The 15,941-nt window shown below is 41.5% G+C and overlaps 1 protein-coding gene across 1 annotated transcript in view; it reads right to left on the bottom strand.

Annotated features, from left to right (window-relative positions):
* Positions 1–15,941, bottom strand: part of rnpepl1 (arginyl aminopeptidase like 1) — a 56,652-nt gene that overhangs the window by 24,656 nt on the left and 16,055 nt on the right. Inside the window, exon 3 of the mRNA XM_080185756.1 lies at positions 1,203–1,354. Coding sequence (XP_080041882.1) covers positions 1,203–1,354 — 152 coding nt within the window. The remainder of the gene's footprint in view (positions 1–1,202; positions 1,355–15,941) is intronic.

The following is a 15,941-nucleotide window of genomic DNA, read 5'->3' as shown; positions in this document are numbered from 1 at the left end:
AAATTGTGCTTTTTTATCTATCAAAGGGGGAGTTCTGGGTAAGGAACCCTACTATAATGAGGGAGTTCCGTGTTAGAAGATGGCCAGTAAGTGGTGAGATAGGGTAGAAATTCAGGTGAACTATGGATTTGTAATTGGAGATGGGGGGAAAAAACACAGATTGGTGGTCACTGAGGCTGCAATACACGCAGGTCATTGAGGCTACAATCTAGCAAGGAAGGACAAGGTTTGTTGGCCTTAGAGACAATTGTAGAGTTTGAAATATGCTGTCAGGAAACTGCTTCACTGAAAGCATCCAAGGACCAGCAAGTGGTGTGAGGTCTGGGGGCACTGGAGAGAGATTGGATGTCTGGACAAGGGTCTGGATTTCAGAGCTCTTAGAAACAAGAACGCTGACAATCATAAGAACTTAATTCCTGCCTTTAAAAATAATGCAATGTTTAGAGACAGCCAACATTAGTTACCTTGGAAAAACCAAAGATGTAGCATGGATATAGGAACAGGAGCGGACCATTCAGCTGCTCAAACCTGTTCCAATGTTGAATGACATCATGACCTGCTTGTGACAACTCTACATACCTACCTTTGCTGATACTTCTTAATACATTTGGCTAACAAAAAAGCTGCCTATGGCAGTTTTAAAACTAACTGATCTAGCATCAATTGCTGTTAGAAGATGACATCCAAAGGTTACCACCCTTTGTGTGAAGGAACGTATTATTTGTTTTTTCCCCAAAATGACGTATGGTGCACATCCAAGCCAAAATGTGCACGTATGCGTTTTTCCAAAGAAAGGGGCGCCGCATGGCTCAATTTAAACTCCATTGACTGGCCTAAAGAGCAAAGCTGATTTCACCAAACCAAAATACATGCATCATCCAGAAACTTTTCCAAAAATATTGCAAATTGCACCTAGCAGCACTAGCCACTTTCTCCTGTACCAGTGGCTTAGGCTCCAGAGTTTTGTTCTTTTAGGGAGATTTTATCGATGGTTATTCCCATTCCTCAGGAAGTTAAATAAAGTGAGGGATACTGCCAGCTTAACATTGTAATGGGCAATGTTGATTCAATAAATTCAGCTGTTTCAGAGTTTATATATTTTGATCAGCAGCAGATATGGGAGAAGGGATTAGATTTAGATAAATGCCTTGGCAATTAAGGATAGGATATTAATATCTGCTTACTGTCACAAAAATGCTTACCGTGGACCAATATCTGCAGAAATTAGATCTCCAGCTACAAGTGCTAACAGGTAAGCAGGAACTGGATACTCCATCTGGAATCGGTATATGTTCTTTTGCTCATCAAATGTGCTCCGAGTTGCACTCATTAGCACTTTAATACCCGGTGGAACCTAAGAAACAAACCACGACATATGAAAATGATTTGCTTTCTGACACTATAGTTTTTAGAAAGTCAAGGAGCCTAGAAAAGCAAGATGCAAAAGCAATTTTGTAAAGCAGTGGGCCAGCATAAATAAAAAATCTAGAAAAAAATAGCAAGAACAGACTCTCTTTAACTAATGTTCTAAATTATGGAAACATGCCAAAACTGGAACACAAACTTGACAATGTCGGCCACCAGAACGGGCATAATAAAGAGCCATACCACTATGAACAAATTTATTTAAGCATTATGAAGCAAAAGAACATTTGACATAGCAAACTAAAAGACATTACAATTGGGAAAAGGTTCACTCACTGCCACAAGTGCAAGAATCAAGCAAGTAGACATACGTATAGTTGGTGCCATACATCTAAGTCTATTGGAGAAGTTTTTTTAAAGTTTTTGAGGCCATGGTACATGTGTCTCAGTTGGCCTCATTTCTGCTCTCCCAAAGAAAATTACATTAATCCATTAAAAATGCCACATTTTCAGCTGTAGCACTCTTCATTTTCCTTGTGCTCATTTTAAGTGAGCACAGGCAGTGTTTGAAATAGGCCTCATTTAAATCAAGGGCCATTTCAGGCCAGTTGTATTTACTGATTTTGGAGAGCAAGCAATTGGCTCAGACTATAGTGCTGACTGTTGCTGGACCTTTTACTCTAGACTTCTACCAGTTACACTAGGCATAATTATTTGTTGATAAAATGTGCCAGAGTACTGCAAGTCAAAGGGAGCTTATTTCTTTGGTGGCCAATACGTTGGAGATGCAACATCAAAGACAGTGGGAGTGTTTTTGAACTCTTTGCCCTGGGAGTAAACAGTTATGACAGATCAGTTGCCCATGATCGAAGCCACTTTAATTTCATTTCTGCTGATGCCTACCCCATTATTTGAGGGATTTATGAGGTGAAAGGTGGGGTCAGTGCTTCATACCCTGCGACACTCAGGTGCCAGCCTACATGAGCCGAATTCTTAGTGCATATATTGTACTTATCTTTGTTTAAAACCATACTTGTCCATGAATGTTGTAAATTATAGGAGCAGGAGTGAGTCATTTGGTCCCTTGGGCCTGCTCCACCATTCAACTAGATCATGGTTGATCTTCTAAGTGATTTTAACCATAGAATCATATACTCCCTATCGTGCAGGAGGCGGCCATTTGGCCCATCGGATCTGCACCAACTCTCCAAAAGAGCATCTTATCCAGGCACACCCTAGACTTATTTATTGTTGATCCTGAATCGCTTTCTTGGCAGTTTTTGTCAGTGACAATTTGCCATTGCCTTCTACTCTCAGGGGCAGGGCAGGTAGGCAGGTATCTCTCAAGCCGACTTACATTGGAGCATGATTCACACTATTGGTATTATTCCGGACCACATACCAGACATCTAGCCAACTGAGCTAACCGGCCCCCACATTAAAACATTTTAAGGTGAAGTTGGACAGATCCTGGTTCACTGGGAATGAAAAAATTGTTATCCTGAAGGCAGGTTAGGAAACTGAATGGCCATATGGCCCTATACTATGTTCCTGAGCATTTTCTTTTTCATTTATGAGAGATAGGCATCACTGGCTAGGCCAGCATTTATTGCCCATGAGAAGATGATGGTGGCTAATTTCTTGAACTGCTGCAGTTCCATGTGATGTACGTACACCCACAGTTAGGGAAGGAATTCCAGGATATTGATCCAGCATCAGTGAACAGCGATACATTTCCAAGTCAGGATGGTGAGTGACTAGGAGAGGACGTTGCAGGCAGTGGTTTGCACATTTGACTGCTGTCCTCATCCTTTTAGATAAGAAAGTTTTGAAGGTGCTATCTAAGCTGAGCTGCTACAGTGTATCTTGTAGATGGTACAAACTGCTGCCACTGTACATCAGTGGTGGAGGGACTAAATGTTTGTGGATCAGGTGTCAATCAAGTGGCCTTTGTCCTGGATGGTGTCAAGCTTCACGAGTGTTGTGGGAGCTGCATTCAACTAAGTGGAGAGTGTACCAGCATACTTCTGACTTGTGCCATGTAGATGGTGGACAAGCATTCGGGAGATGAGTTACTCACCACAGAATTCCTAGCCTCTGACCTGCTCTTGTAGCTACAGTATTTATGCAGCTTGTCCGTCCAGTTCAGTTTCTGATCATCAGGCTGTTGATAATGGGGGATGTAGCAATGCTAATACCAACAACCAAGGGTCAATGGTTAAGATTTTCTCTTGTTGATGATAGTCATTGACTGGAACTTGTGTGGTAAGAAGTTTGGATATTGTCTAAGTCTTGCTGCATTTGTACATGGACTGCTTCATTATCTGAGTCACAAATGTGCTGAACATTGTAAAAGCATCAGTGCACATCCCCACTTCTAACCTTCTGATGGAAGTCATTGATGAAGCAGCAGAAAATGGTTGGGTTTGGGACACTACTCAGAGGAACTTGTGATAGAGGAATTTGAGATTATTGACATAATTTCCACCTTAATTTTGTATTAATCAGTGTATTTATTTTAGTTGCAACTTAAAACATACATAGAGGATATTATAACAAAGAACATCCATTAGTGATAAATGATCATCCACAGCAAATGCAATATTACTCCATGGATCAGAGAAGCAAGTTAGTCATTTGCTGCATTTTTTGAACTGTAAATGTGCACTGAACAGAACAGACTGAAACACTGTCAGACAATACACAACTTACACTGGCTCATTTCCAAATAAGGTTCAGTCTGCAGGGTTTCGCTAAGGGAGCAAAACAGGTTGCCCTTGGCTCAGGTCCAATACAGAGACATCTGGTTAGAAATCGTGTACTTTCTAATAACCATTCAGCTTAATGAAGAGGTAAAAGATCATAAGTACTAGAAATATATTCAGCCAGTTCTTATGAAGGCTGCAACCAGAGTATTAACTCTGAAGTGTTAACTTTCATTTTCCATTGGCTGTAACTCCAGGATGTTTTTAACTTAAAAATAACATTTACTTACTAATGCTTCCAGTGTACAAAAATATCAGAAAATATTTCAGAGACATTCAGGGACAATTTTAACTGAACTCACCAGACAGTAAGCAATGGGATCAGATGCCATCATGGTTTTTCATTACACTAGCTGGACTCTTCACTGAACTAATGGAGAATAATATTGTACAGGAAGTAAAACTGGTATTCTGCCTGATCCCCTTTTTTTTCAACATGCAAGGTAGGTTAAAATTGCCCCAATAGATGTCATGGTAAAGATAGTGAACTTGTACTGGGAGTAGAAAACGATGGCATCAATTTGATTAATGTTTAACTGGAACAAACTATAATTCACCCATGACTTGATGTTGGGCAAACCGTCTTTGACAGTATAATGGCATTTGGTGGGGTGAGGCTATTGTGAGGCAGAGCTGGAAGTCATATGGAATCTGACTCTGTGCTCACAGTGCAATTTTCAAACTTTTTTCCTCAGTGACCCACTTCTACTAAATGGCTACCCATTGCGACCCACTGATCAGGCAAACTGCAATCACAATCTAAATGGGATTTACTGTACATTTTAAAATACACCTTATTATCTTTTCCTTTCATAAAGTGCATATAACTTGAATTGTACCAGGCAATACTGAGCTTTCCAGTCTCATGCTGGCTATGATATCTGAGTCGAGAAAGCTGTTTTGTCATACCACCATCTACAAAATGCACGCTACGAACAGAACATCCTATTTTCCTTTTGAATAGGATCACAGAATATCTCGCGATGTTTTGAACAAGACTGCAAAACATCTCAGAATTCAGACATGCAGAGAGATCTTGGTGTTCCAGAGCATGAGTCACAAAAAATTTGCATTCAGCTGCAACATGTAATTAAGACTAATGGAATGCTATCCTTTATTATAACATAAATTGAACATTAAATTAAGGATATTATGCTTTAGTTATACAGGGCATTGATGAGATCACATCTCAAATACTATGTGCAGTTTTGGTCTCCTTATTTAACAAAGGATATAAACGCATTGGAACCAATTCAGAGAAGACTTATGAGATTGATACCTGGAATGAAGGTGGCTATCTTTTGAGGATAGGTTGGCTGGGCTGTGCTTGTTTCTACTGGAGTTTAGAAGAATGAGGGGTGTTTTGATTGCCGTATATAAGATCCTGAATGGTCTTAACAAGGTGGATGCAGAAAGGATGTTTCTCCTTATGGGTGAGCCCAAAATAGAGAGACACTGTTTTAAAATTAGGGGTCACCCTTTTAGGACAGAGATAAGGAGAAATTCTCAATGAGGGTTTTCTAACATTGGAACTCTCTGCCTCAGAAGGCAGTGAAGACGGAGTCATTGAATATTTTCTTAAGGTGGAGGTAAATTGATGCCCTTGCCTAACCTAATAATCTTAATATAATTGGGGTTAGATGGGAATGTGGAATTAGAAACACAAACAAATCAGCCATGATTTTAATGAATGGCAGAGCAAGTTGGAGGGGCCAAATGGCTTACTTCCTCTCCTGCTTCATATGTATGTTTGTATTCCAAAAAACAAACATTTACCATTACTCTGTTTTCTGCCACTTAATTAACTTTCACTCAACTAACTTCAGATCAATGCTGCCTTTTATCTCATGGGATTTAACTTTGCTAACAAGCCTTTTACTAAAGGGGGATTAGAAGTCTATGTACTACATCAACAACATCACCATCATCCACACTCTTCAATCAAGTTAGCTGAATCTGATTTGACTTTAACAAATCCATGCTGACTTTCAGAAAGAAGGAAAAAATTGCAATGCGATTGGGAAAGAGTAAGAGATTGGGAATAATTGATAGCCCATTCAAAGAGCCAGCTCAGGCACAACAGGCTCTGTCCAGCAGGTTTGATGGATCTGCTGATCTTTTCCTATTTGTTATTTCAGCATATTTGTAACAAGAGGCAAAAAATTAATATGAAAAGAAAATTTGCAAGTAAGAGCAAAGCTACCAGCAAATGTTAAGTAAAAGGCAAAATACTGTGCACGCTGGAATTGGAAACACAAACAGAAAATGCTGGAAAATCTCAGCAGGTCTGACAGCATCTGTGGAGAGAGAATAGAGCCAATGTTGAGTCTAGATGACCTTCGCCATAGCACAGGGTAGATCAATGTTGGCTGGCCAAAGACGGATCCAGGCAAAACTTTTCTGGAAAGTAAGGAAATGGCAAACATGCTAAATAAGTACTACAATAGAAGAGAATAGCATTGGTATAATAGATCAAGAGAAAGAACTCAGCGGATTTAAAAATGGAAATTGGGAAAATAATCAGATGTAAAATAGATAAACTCCAGGATGCGATGGCTTCCACCCCAGGAAAACTTTTAAAAAACTAAACTAGAAATTGCACATGCATTAGTCATAATTTTCCAACATTCTAGATTCATGAATCATGTCCCTGGATTGGAAAATTGCAAATATCAATCCATTCTATAAGAAGGTAGGGAGGGAGAAAGAAACCAAGTAAATTCAGCCCATTCAGTTTCACAATTGTGGGCAAGTTACTGGAATCTATCATCAGAAATAAGCACACGAGGGGTTACAGGCTCAAGGTGAGAGGGGCAAGGTATAACTCTGATATCAGAGGGACTTTTTTTTTACGCAGAGGGTGTGGGGGGCCTGAAATGCGCTGCCAAGTAGGGTGGTGGGGGCAGACACACTGGCATCATTTAAAAATCACCTGGATAGTCACGAGCAGCCTGGGAATGGAGGGATACAAACGAATGGTCTAGTTGGACCAATGCGCGACACAAGCTTGGAGGGCCGAAGGACCTGTTTCCTGTGCTGTACTGTTCTTTGTTCACATGGCCAAATATCAGCTGATCCACGAGAGCCATTGTGGAATTGTGAATGACAGGTCATGTCTGATTAATTTAGTTGAATTTATTTCTGGAGACATCAGAGTACTCAACAGTTAAAGGAACATGAGGACAGCTGAATGAAGGAAGTAAACATTTTTTCAGCAGTGTGTCTGGAAGTGATGGCCTCATGGTATCACTAGACTATTAATCCATAATGTTCTGGGGACCCGGGTTCGAATCCCGCCACGGCAGATGGTGGAATTTGAACTCAACAATAAAAGAAATCTGGAATTAAGAATCTACTGATGACCATTAAACCATTGTCAATTGTCGGAAAAACTCATCTGGTTCACTAATGCGCTTTAGGGAAGGAAATCTGTTATCCTTATCTGGTCTTGCCAACATGTGACTGCAGCACCATAGCACTGTGATTGATTCTCAACTGCCCTTGGGCAACTAGGGATTGGCAATAAATGCTGGCTAAGTCCCACAAACGAATAAACAAAAAGGACCAGCAATTTTATTGTCCCATGACATCAACCCCATGTTCATCAAATGCACCAGACTCCTGATCTTTCTCTTTGATCTTGCTACAAAAATCCTTCGTCAATCTCTCCCAGACCCTCTATCTCTCTCCTTGAACTGCCTCTGACAGCCCCAAAATCCATCACTGAGCCCATATATTTCCGACTCTATCTTCAGCACCCAAAATTTCTCCAAAATCTCAAAGAGCAAAGAAAATGACAGCACAGGATCAGGCTCTTTGTCCATCCAAGTCTGCACCAACCATGCTGCTAGATGGAACTAAAACCCCCTACCCTTCCAGGGACCAAATCCCTCCATTCCTATCCTATTCATATATTTGGCCAGACCTCCCTTAAAAGTCACTATCATATCTGCTTCCACTACTTCCCCTGGCAGCAGGTTCCAGACCCACCACCATCCGTGTAAGAAACTTGCCTCGCACATCTCCTTTAAACCTTGCCATTTACACCTCAAACCTATGCCCCTAGTAACTGATTCTTCCACCTGGGAGAAAGCTTCTGGCTATCCACTCAGTTCATGCCTCTCATAATCTTGTAGACTTCTAACAGGTCGATCCTCAACCTCCATTGTTCCAGTGTGAACAAATCAACTTTCTCCAACCTCTCCTCATAGCTATTGCCCTCCATACCAAGCAACACCCTAGTAAATCTTTTCTGTACCCTCTCCAAAGCCTCCGCATCCTTCTGGTAGTGTGGCGACCAGAGTTGAACACTATATCCCAAATGCAGCCTAAGGTTCTATAAAGCTGCAACATGACTTGCCAATTTTTAAACTCAATGCCCCGGCCTCTGCCCCACGTAAATCAGACTGGCTTCTGTTTCTTCTGGTATTAAAAGACATGCACATCATTGAGATAGAATTCCAGGGCATTCCTTCTCACCTTCTCCCAATAAATATCTGGGCCATTGTCTTTCCTCCAATGGAACGAGAAGACAGCAGTTCGAAATGAGAGGAACACGTGCTAAAGATGACATGATACTAGAGAGATGAATATATCCATACCTTCAACTAACGTGAAGTTTTTAAATATCATTAATCCATTCTAACCTTTTTGATACAGTATAATTTTACAATAGGCCAACAGGTCAACTTGAAATAATAGGTAATCTTTTACAATTAATTTCATACAAACATACAAATTAGAAGCAGGAATAGGCACTTAGCCTCTTCAGCCAGCTCCACTATTCTGTAAGGTCATGCTTGACCTGACTGTTATTTCAACCCCACATTCCTGCCTATCCTTAATAGCCTTTCAACCCCCTTGTCAATCAAGAATCTATCGACCTCAGCTGTAAAAATATTCAAAGACTTTGCTTCCAGAGGAAGAGAATTCCAGAAACTCTCAACTCTCACAGAAAAAAAAATCTCATCTATGTCTTAAATGAACAATCCCTTATTTTCAAACAGTGACCCCTAGTTCTAGATCCTCTGATAAGAGGAAACATTCCTCCACATCCACCCTGTCAATACTTATCAGGATCTTATAAATTTCGATCAAATCGCCTCATACTCTTTTAAATTCTAGTGGATGCAAACCTAACTGTTCCAGCCTTTCCTCATAAGACAACACGCCAATTCCTGGTATTAATCTAGTAAACCTTCTCTGAACTGCTTAACATACTTGCATCTTTCCTTAAATGAGGAAACCAATACTGTACTCAATTCTCACCAATGCACTGTATAATTGAAGCATAAACACCCCATTTCTGTAATCAACTCTCCTCACAATTCTATTAGCTTTTCTAATACCTGTGATTCATGTACTAGGACATTCAGATCACTCTGCATTTCAGAGCTTTGCAATCTCTCACTAATAAGTATTTTCTTTTATTCTTCCTGCCAAAATGGACAGTTTCACATTTGCCTATACTAAATTCCATTTGCCCACTCTCTTAACCTATGTTTCTTTATAGCCTCTTCACAATTTACTTTCCTATCTATGTGTCATCAACAAATTTACCAATCATTTGATCAGGAGCTGGGGGATTGAAATGGCAACTGAAATAAAGCAAGTGATGAACAATTCTATAACAAAATGCACACTATCATGTTCCTACTACAAAATGCACACTATCACATTCTCAATGTTTCTTCAATGATATGACCATAAAATTAGACTGAGATACTAATGGAGGAAAACTTAATGTATGAAATAGTGTTATTCTGGCATTGACATTATTCCATTTGAAATGGATGACTGCTGTGAGTGGACAGAAAGTTTAGACGAATATGTTTGTACACTAGTATTTCATGGTGTAATTTCAATGTCTGTATGAATTTGAATGTACCACACTTTCTGCTTCTTTAGCTTAGTTCTGGCATGGAACTAACAGTATTTGTTTTCACAAAGAAATTGCATTTCTGAACTGGATTGCTTGCTACATTAGGCAGAGAGCAATATTTTAAAAAGACGTGAGATTTATTCACTGTAATCACAGATTTTATCAGTGAAGATGAAGGTCAAGTATCTTATAACTGGAATCACCAGCTTCCATTAAAGGGAGGCAGCATTCCAATTCAAATGAGTTAAATAATGAAGAATAAGAGCTCACATTTTCCTGTACGCAGAAAATATTTTAATTATAGTGGTAGTATTCTTCAAACATGAAGTCTAAGTTGAAAGACTTGGGTATTCTACATTATAAAATGTCGCTGATTATAATGTATTCCACTGCACAGTGTTGACAATATTTAGATACCCTAAAGTGTGAGGAAAGTTCCCAATCATAGGCTGATGTCAAGGTTATTGAGCTCGTGGCATTTGCCAGGGTGCATTCCGATGTCATGTGCTTGGAGTGCATTCTTTTGTACCTGCTTATCATCTGTTTGATCTTTAAATCCAGCACTGCATTGCCCTCCATGGATGTTAGCAACATGAGCTCATCACATTGTCATATATATACCAAACATCATGTGCTGCTGCTATTTGAAGTCAATCCAGCCATTGCATATGATAGATAGGAGAAACAAGAAATCCTGTCCACAGTATGCAAGCAGCTAGAATCACTTCAAATAACAGCACCACTTGAGCAAAGCAAAAGGCAGAATAGAAATAAAGGGCACAACAGAGGAGGAGGGGGAAGCGTAAAGAAACTGGAGCAGAGGAAAGAAGGGGAGGGAAGAGAGAAGATTTAAGGACCAGAGAGGAGCAGGGGCCATCAGTAAAATTCGTTTTTATCCCAGACCTCTGGCTAATTCTTTCCTTGAATGATCCAAACCAGTTTTTGATTGGCATTTCACTTTTAATCTTTCAGCAAGGCTAGCCTCTTTTCTTCTCTTATTCTGTCCTTCCTAGGTTCCTTGTTCCTAGGTTAGTTCATTTTCATGCAGTTTATTTTTTCAAAGCTGTTACTTTACTAGAAATAATTCTCTCCTTTTTGTTTTAACTCTACTTTGTTGTATTTCTGTGCAATTATTTGCGCCTTTTGTTTTCAGGTTTTGCATCTTTCCTTCTCGATTTTGTTGTACTCTGTCATATTTTCTTTACTTTTTAGTGAGGTCTGCAAGGACTCTCTAAAAAGTTGTGTTCACTCATGTACCGGCATTTGTAACAGTTTCAAACAACTTGATGATTAAGAACTGGAGGACAATTCTTCCAGCCCGCTGTGCTGCTCTGGCAGCGCAATGGGCCAGGAGACATCAGCGGAGGCTATTTCGCAGGCTTCCCGCTGGTCGCCAAGGCCTCCACGCACCTCCGGGACCAAGACTTTGAGGATAATCAGCTCCGCGCCGGAAATCAGTGTAATGCCGGAGATTCATTCTGACAATCACACAAAGAAATCAGCAGGAGTTAATCCTGTTTTCACGTGAATTGGGAACTGAGAATATTTTTGGGGGAATCCCAGCCCCAGCTTCTAAAACTTACCAGAGAGTAAGTGACGCGAAATATAAATTTAGGTTTTTACTTGGTCAGATCTCGCTTATTTTTAGCTAGGTTGAAATGCAACATTTGAAATATGGGTAAAATAGAAGTGTAGGTATTGAAGCAGCCACAGAGCTTAGATAAATTAGTTGAACCAAGCTGAGAAGGCTGTGGAGGAGCAGGATAGAAATAAGCAACAATTTGATTTGTATGATTAATTATGTTTGGCTTGGAAGAAATTAGTATGGGAAAGGATAATACATTCAACACTTTATAAGTGCTCCAACTAAGCGTTTGGAACTTTCCAGAAGTTGATAAAGAAAGGAAGGATAAACTATGAAGCTGGGCTAGCGCTAAATATAAAAAAGATAGTAAGAGTTTTTATAAATATATAAAAAGGAAGAGGCTGGCTAGGGTGAACGTTGGACCCTTAGAGGATGAGAGGGGGGATTTAGTAGTGGGGGATGAGGAAATGGCTGAGGCCTTGAATAAGTTTTTTGCTTCGGTCTTCACGGAGGAGGACATGAATAGTTTGCCGGGTGTTAACGATGGAAAGATGGTAGGAGTGGAGGGCCTGAATGACATTATTGTTACTAGAGAGGCAGTGCTCGACAGGCTAGAGGGACTGATGGTGGACAAGTCCCCAGGACCGGATGGAATGCATCCAAGGGTTCTGAAAGAAATGGTGGAGGTGATAGTGGATGCCTTGATGATTATTTTCCAAACCTCGCTGGATTCCGGGGAAGTGCCGGAAGATGGGAAAACGGCTAATGTTACGTCGTTGTTTAAAAAGGGCAGCAGGCAAAAAGCAGGGAATTATAGGCCAGTTAGTTTAACGTCTGTTGTAGGTAAAATGCTTGAAACTGTAATCAAGGAGAAAATAGCAAGGCACCTTGAGGAGAATTGTTTGATAGAGCAGACGCAGCACGGTTTCGTTAAGGGGAAGTTGTGTCCGACGAATTTATTGGAATTCTATGAGGATGTGTCTAGTACGGTGGATAGAGGAGAACCGGTGGATGTGGTGTTTCTTGATTTTCAGAAGGCATTTAATAAGGTGCCACACAAGAGATTGTTACAGAAGGTTAGGGGGCATGGAGTTGGGGGTAGGGTGTTAGCGTGGATAGGGGATTGGCTGTCAAATAGGAGGCAGAGAGTGGGTGTCAATGGGTGCTATTCGGATTGGCGGTTGGTGACTAGTGGAGTGCCCCAGGGGTCGGTGCTGGGGCCTCAGCTATTTACCATTTATATAGATGATCTGGAGGAGGGAACTGGGTGTAAGGTGTCGAAATTTGCTGATGACACAAAGATTGGTGGAACGGCAAATTGTGCAGAGGGTGTGGAAAGTCTGCAGAGGGATCTAGATAGGCTGGGCGAATGGGCGAGGAACTGGCAAATGGAATTTAATGTTGGCAAGTGTGAGGTTGTCCACTTTGGTAGGAATAATGGTAGGAAGGACTACTACTTACATGGTGAAAAGCTGCAGCATGCTACGGTGCAGAGGGACCTCGGGGTCCTTGTGCATGAGTCGCAAAAACCCAGCCTGCAGGTGCAGCAGGTGGTCAGGAAGGCTAATGGGATGCTGGTCTTCATAGCGAGGGGGATTGAATATAAAAGTAGGGAGGTCTTGCTGCAACTGTACAGGGCACTGGTGAGGCCACAGCTGGAGTACTGTGTGCAGTTTTGGTCGCCGCACTTACGCAAGGATATTTTGGCCTTGGAGGGAGTGCAGAGGAGGTTTACTAGGCTGATACCGGAGTTGAGGGGGTTGAGCTATGAGGAGAGGCTGAATAAACTAGGCTTGTACTCGTTAGAGTTTAGAAGGATGAGGGGAGATCTCATTGAGACATACAAGATGTTGAATGGGATGGATAGGATAGAGGTGGAGAGGCTCTTCCCGCTCAGAAAGGACAGTAGGACTAGAGGGCACAGCCTCAAGATAAGGGGGGGGGGGGCAGTTTAGAATGGAGTTGAGGAGGAACTTCTTCACTCAAAGGGTGGTGAATCTCTGGAATTCTCTGCCCGTTGAAATGGTGGAGGCTGCCTCGCGAAATATATTTAAGACGCGGGTAGATAGGTTTTTGATAGGCAAGGGGATTAAGGGTTATGGGGAGAGGGCAGGAAAGTGGAACTGAGCCACTTCAGATCAGCCATGATCTTATTGAATGGTGGGGCAGGCTCGAAGGGCTAGATGGCCTACTCCTGCTCCTATTTCTTATGTTCTTAGATTAAGAAACTCATTTGCTTTTTCATTCCCTCAGACAGCTAAGATTTCAGACCAGGAAGTAGTTCAAGAAAATTGAACTGATGTATGGCATGAGCCAACCCAATGCTCAACTGGCAAGACAGAAACAGGATGGGAAATCTGTGCTCTCTCACTACTCAGAGCCACCTGGATTTGCACCCAATAATTCTCACAGAATTAGAAAGGGTATAAGCAACAAGTGCCTGTTACCACTTTCCTCATCTGTACTGTCCAAGGCACCAGTTATCAACCCAAACTGAAGCTCATAGATAAGGATGAGAAAGGCTTTATTTTAGTGCTAGATGTACCTGTGCTGTCCTGCCCTGTCAGGTTAATATTGTAAAAGCATGTCAGCGCTCTCCAACACTTGGCAGCAGATTCTAGAGTTGAGAGCAGCACACAAGGATATGAAAGAACGGAGTGCACATGCCCCAAGGTTGCATCTCATATCAACTTACCCTGCAGGAGCACCAATCCATCTCTAACATGCACTTGCTCACATCCCTAACAGTCCATCCACCACTGACACTCACCCCCATCTTTATGCAAAGCCAGGCCTCTTCCTCGTAGTCACCCTCTCCATCCATCTGTTCAGCTCATTATTACTCTCAGTCATTTTACTCTTCTTTCCCTCCTTGCAGGGCACGTGAAGGAAGGACAGATAAACAGAATTCCAGCTATTTCACAACTGAGAGCTGCAGAGATGAACATCAGGAAAATCAGTGTTTGGCAATCAGAGATGGGTCAGAACTAAACATCAAACAGCCATGTGGCACAGAGACTCACTTTAATGGCTTGATACCAACAGCAAGTGAAATATGATCATGTGTACAACAAGCACAAATTCCTGACAGTTCTAATTCATGACTCTGATCTCCCCACAGGGCCTTCAATATTCCTGTAGGAGCCTGTGCAGAGAGTGAGGATGACTCCTCAGAGGAGATCACTAACTTCATACAGAGATTCACACAGACCATGCACCAGCTCAAATACTCACACTTTGTGGGACTGGCAGGATAGATTATTGGGTTTTCACCTGATCACTTAAACGTCACTTAAGGAACCAGTGGAGGCAAGAGCAATAGGGAAGAGTGCACATTGGAAGGAAGCTGCAGGGTGCTCAAAGCTTTGCTTAACTGAATGCAGAAGCTGAATGAAGTCTACATGTGTGGAGTAGCAGTAAAGAATGTGCGACATTCCGATAGATGTTCCAGCCACATGACTGCAAAGGGATTGGAGAAATGTGTTGCAAACTTATGGCATGATGTCACAGACCTTTACGATTGTCCATGGAAAGAGTGGTCACTTGCATGCAGCATCAAGTGTGAAAAATCAAACTAATGCATGCAGCTCTCATCAATGGCTTGCAATCTATGAATGTCCCTTTTAATAAGATAAATAAACACCCTATCCTTGGCCGTTCAGTGCCCTACTGATCTACAGCAAAGTTCTCATGAGTTCTTTGTTAGCAGAAAGTGTGGGTAGGTCATCAGAGGGATGATGGTAAAAAGGGACATGGAAGTATGGATTAATCTTGAAGCATTTCCACTTCTCACTCATTCTCTCCCTCCCTCCAGCCATACTCCAATATGCTGCCTCATGTTCCAATGGCTAAGTCTGTCCCTGCACAGGCAGAGTTGGAGCAATCTTTGGGGTATTTCCAGACTCCAAAACTCAACAAGTCAACCAGGATTATCTGGGCAGTCAGAGCAGGGATCTGAACAGCCTACTTCTGCTGAATCCACAGGGATTGTACCATGTATCAACATGCCATGCTTGGTTGAAGTCATTAGGTTACATTTCAGCTTCATTTGAAGCAATTTTTAAAAGCGGCATCTTGGTCTTTTGGCTAAGATGCAAATAAGATCAAGCCTTGGAGGAGGAGCTATGCCTACTCCAATCAGCTTGGATCATGTAGATCAAGCCCAAGACAGGTGGTGAGAGCTCTGTCTTGTCAGCTTGGAACGGGGATGTCTCAACTTGTTGGGACTCTGAATTGGACTTGATTGGATTGAATTGGAATAAAAACAAGTGCGAGGAAGCAGAAGAGTAAATATTTATCATTGCACAAGGGTACACAGATGGATGTGTTACAGTATGTCTGAATG

The sequence above is a fragment of the Carcharhinus amblyrhynchos genome, chromosome 3 (genome assembly GCF_965287045.1).
Source record: "Carcharhinus amblyrhynchos chromosome 3, sCarAmb.v2.hapA, whole genome shotgun sequence".
Taxonomy (NCBI): domain Eukaryota; kingdom Metazoa; phylum Chordata; class Chondrichthyes; order Carcharhiniformes; family Carcharhinidae; genus Carcharhinus; species Carcharhinus amblyrhynchos.
Note: the sequence above shows the minus strand (reverse complement) of the source record. Positions and strands in the feature narration are given on the sequence as shown.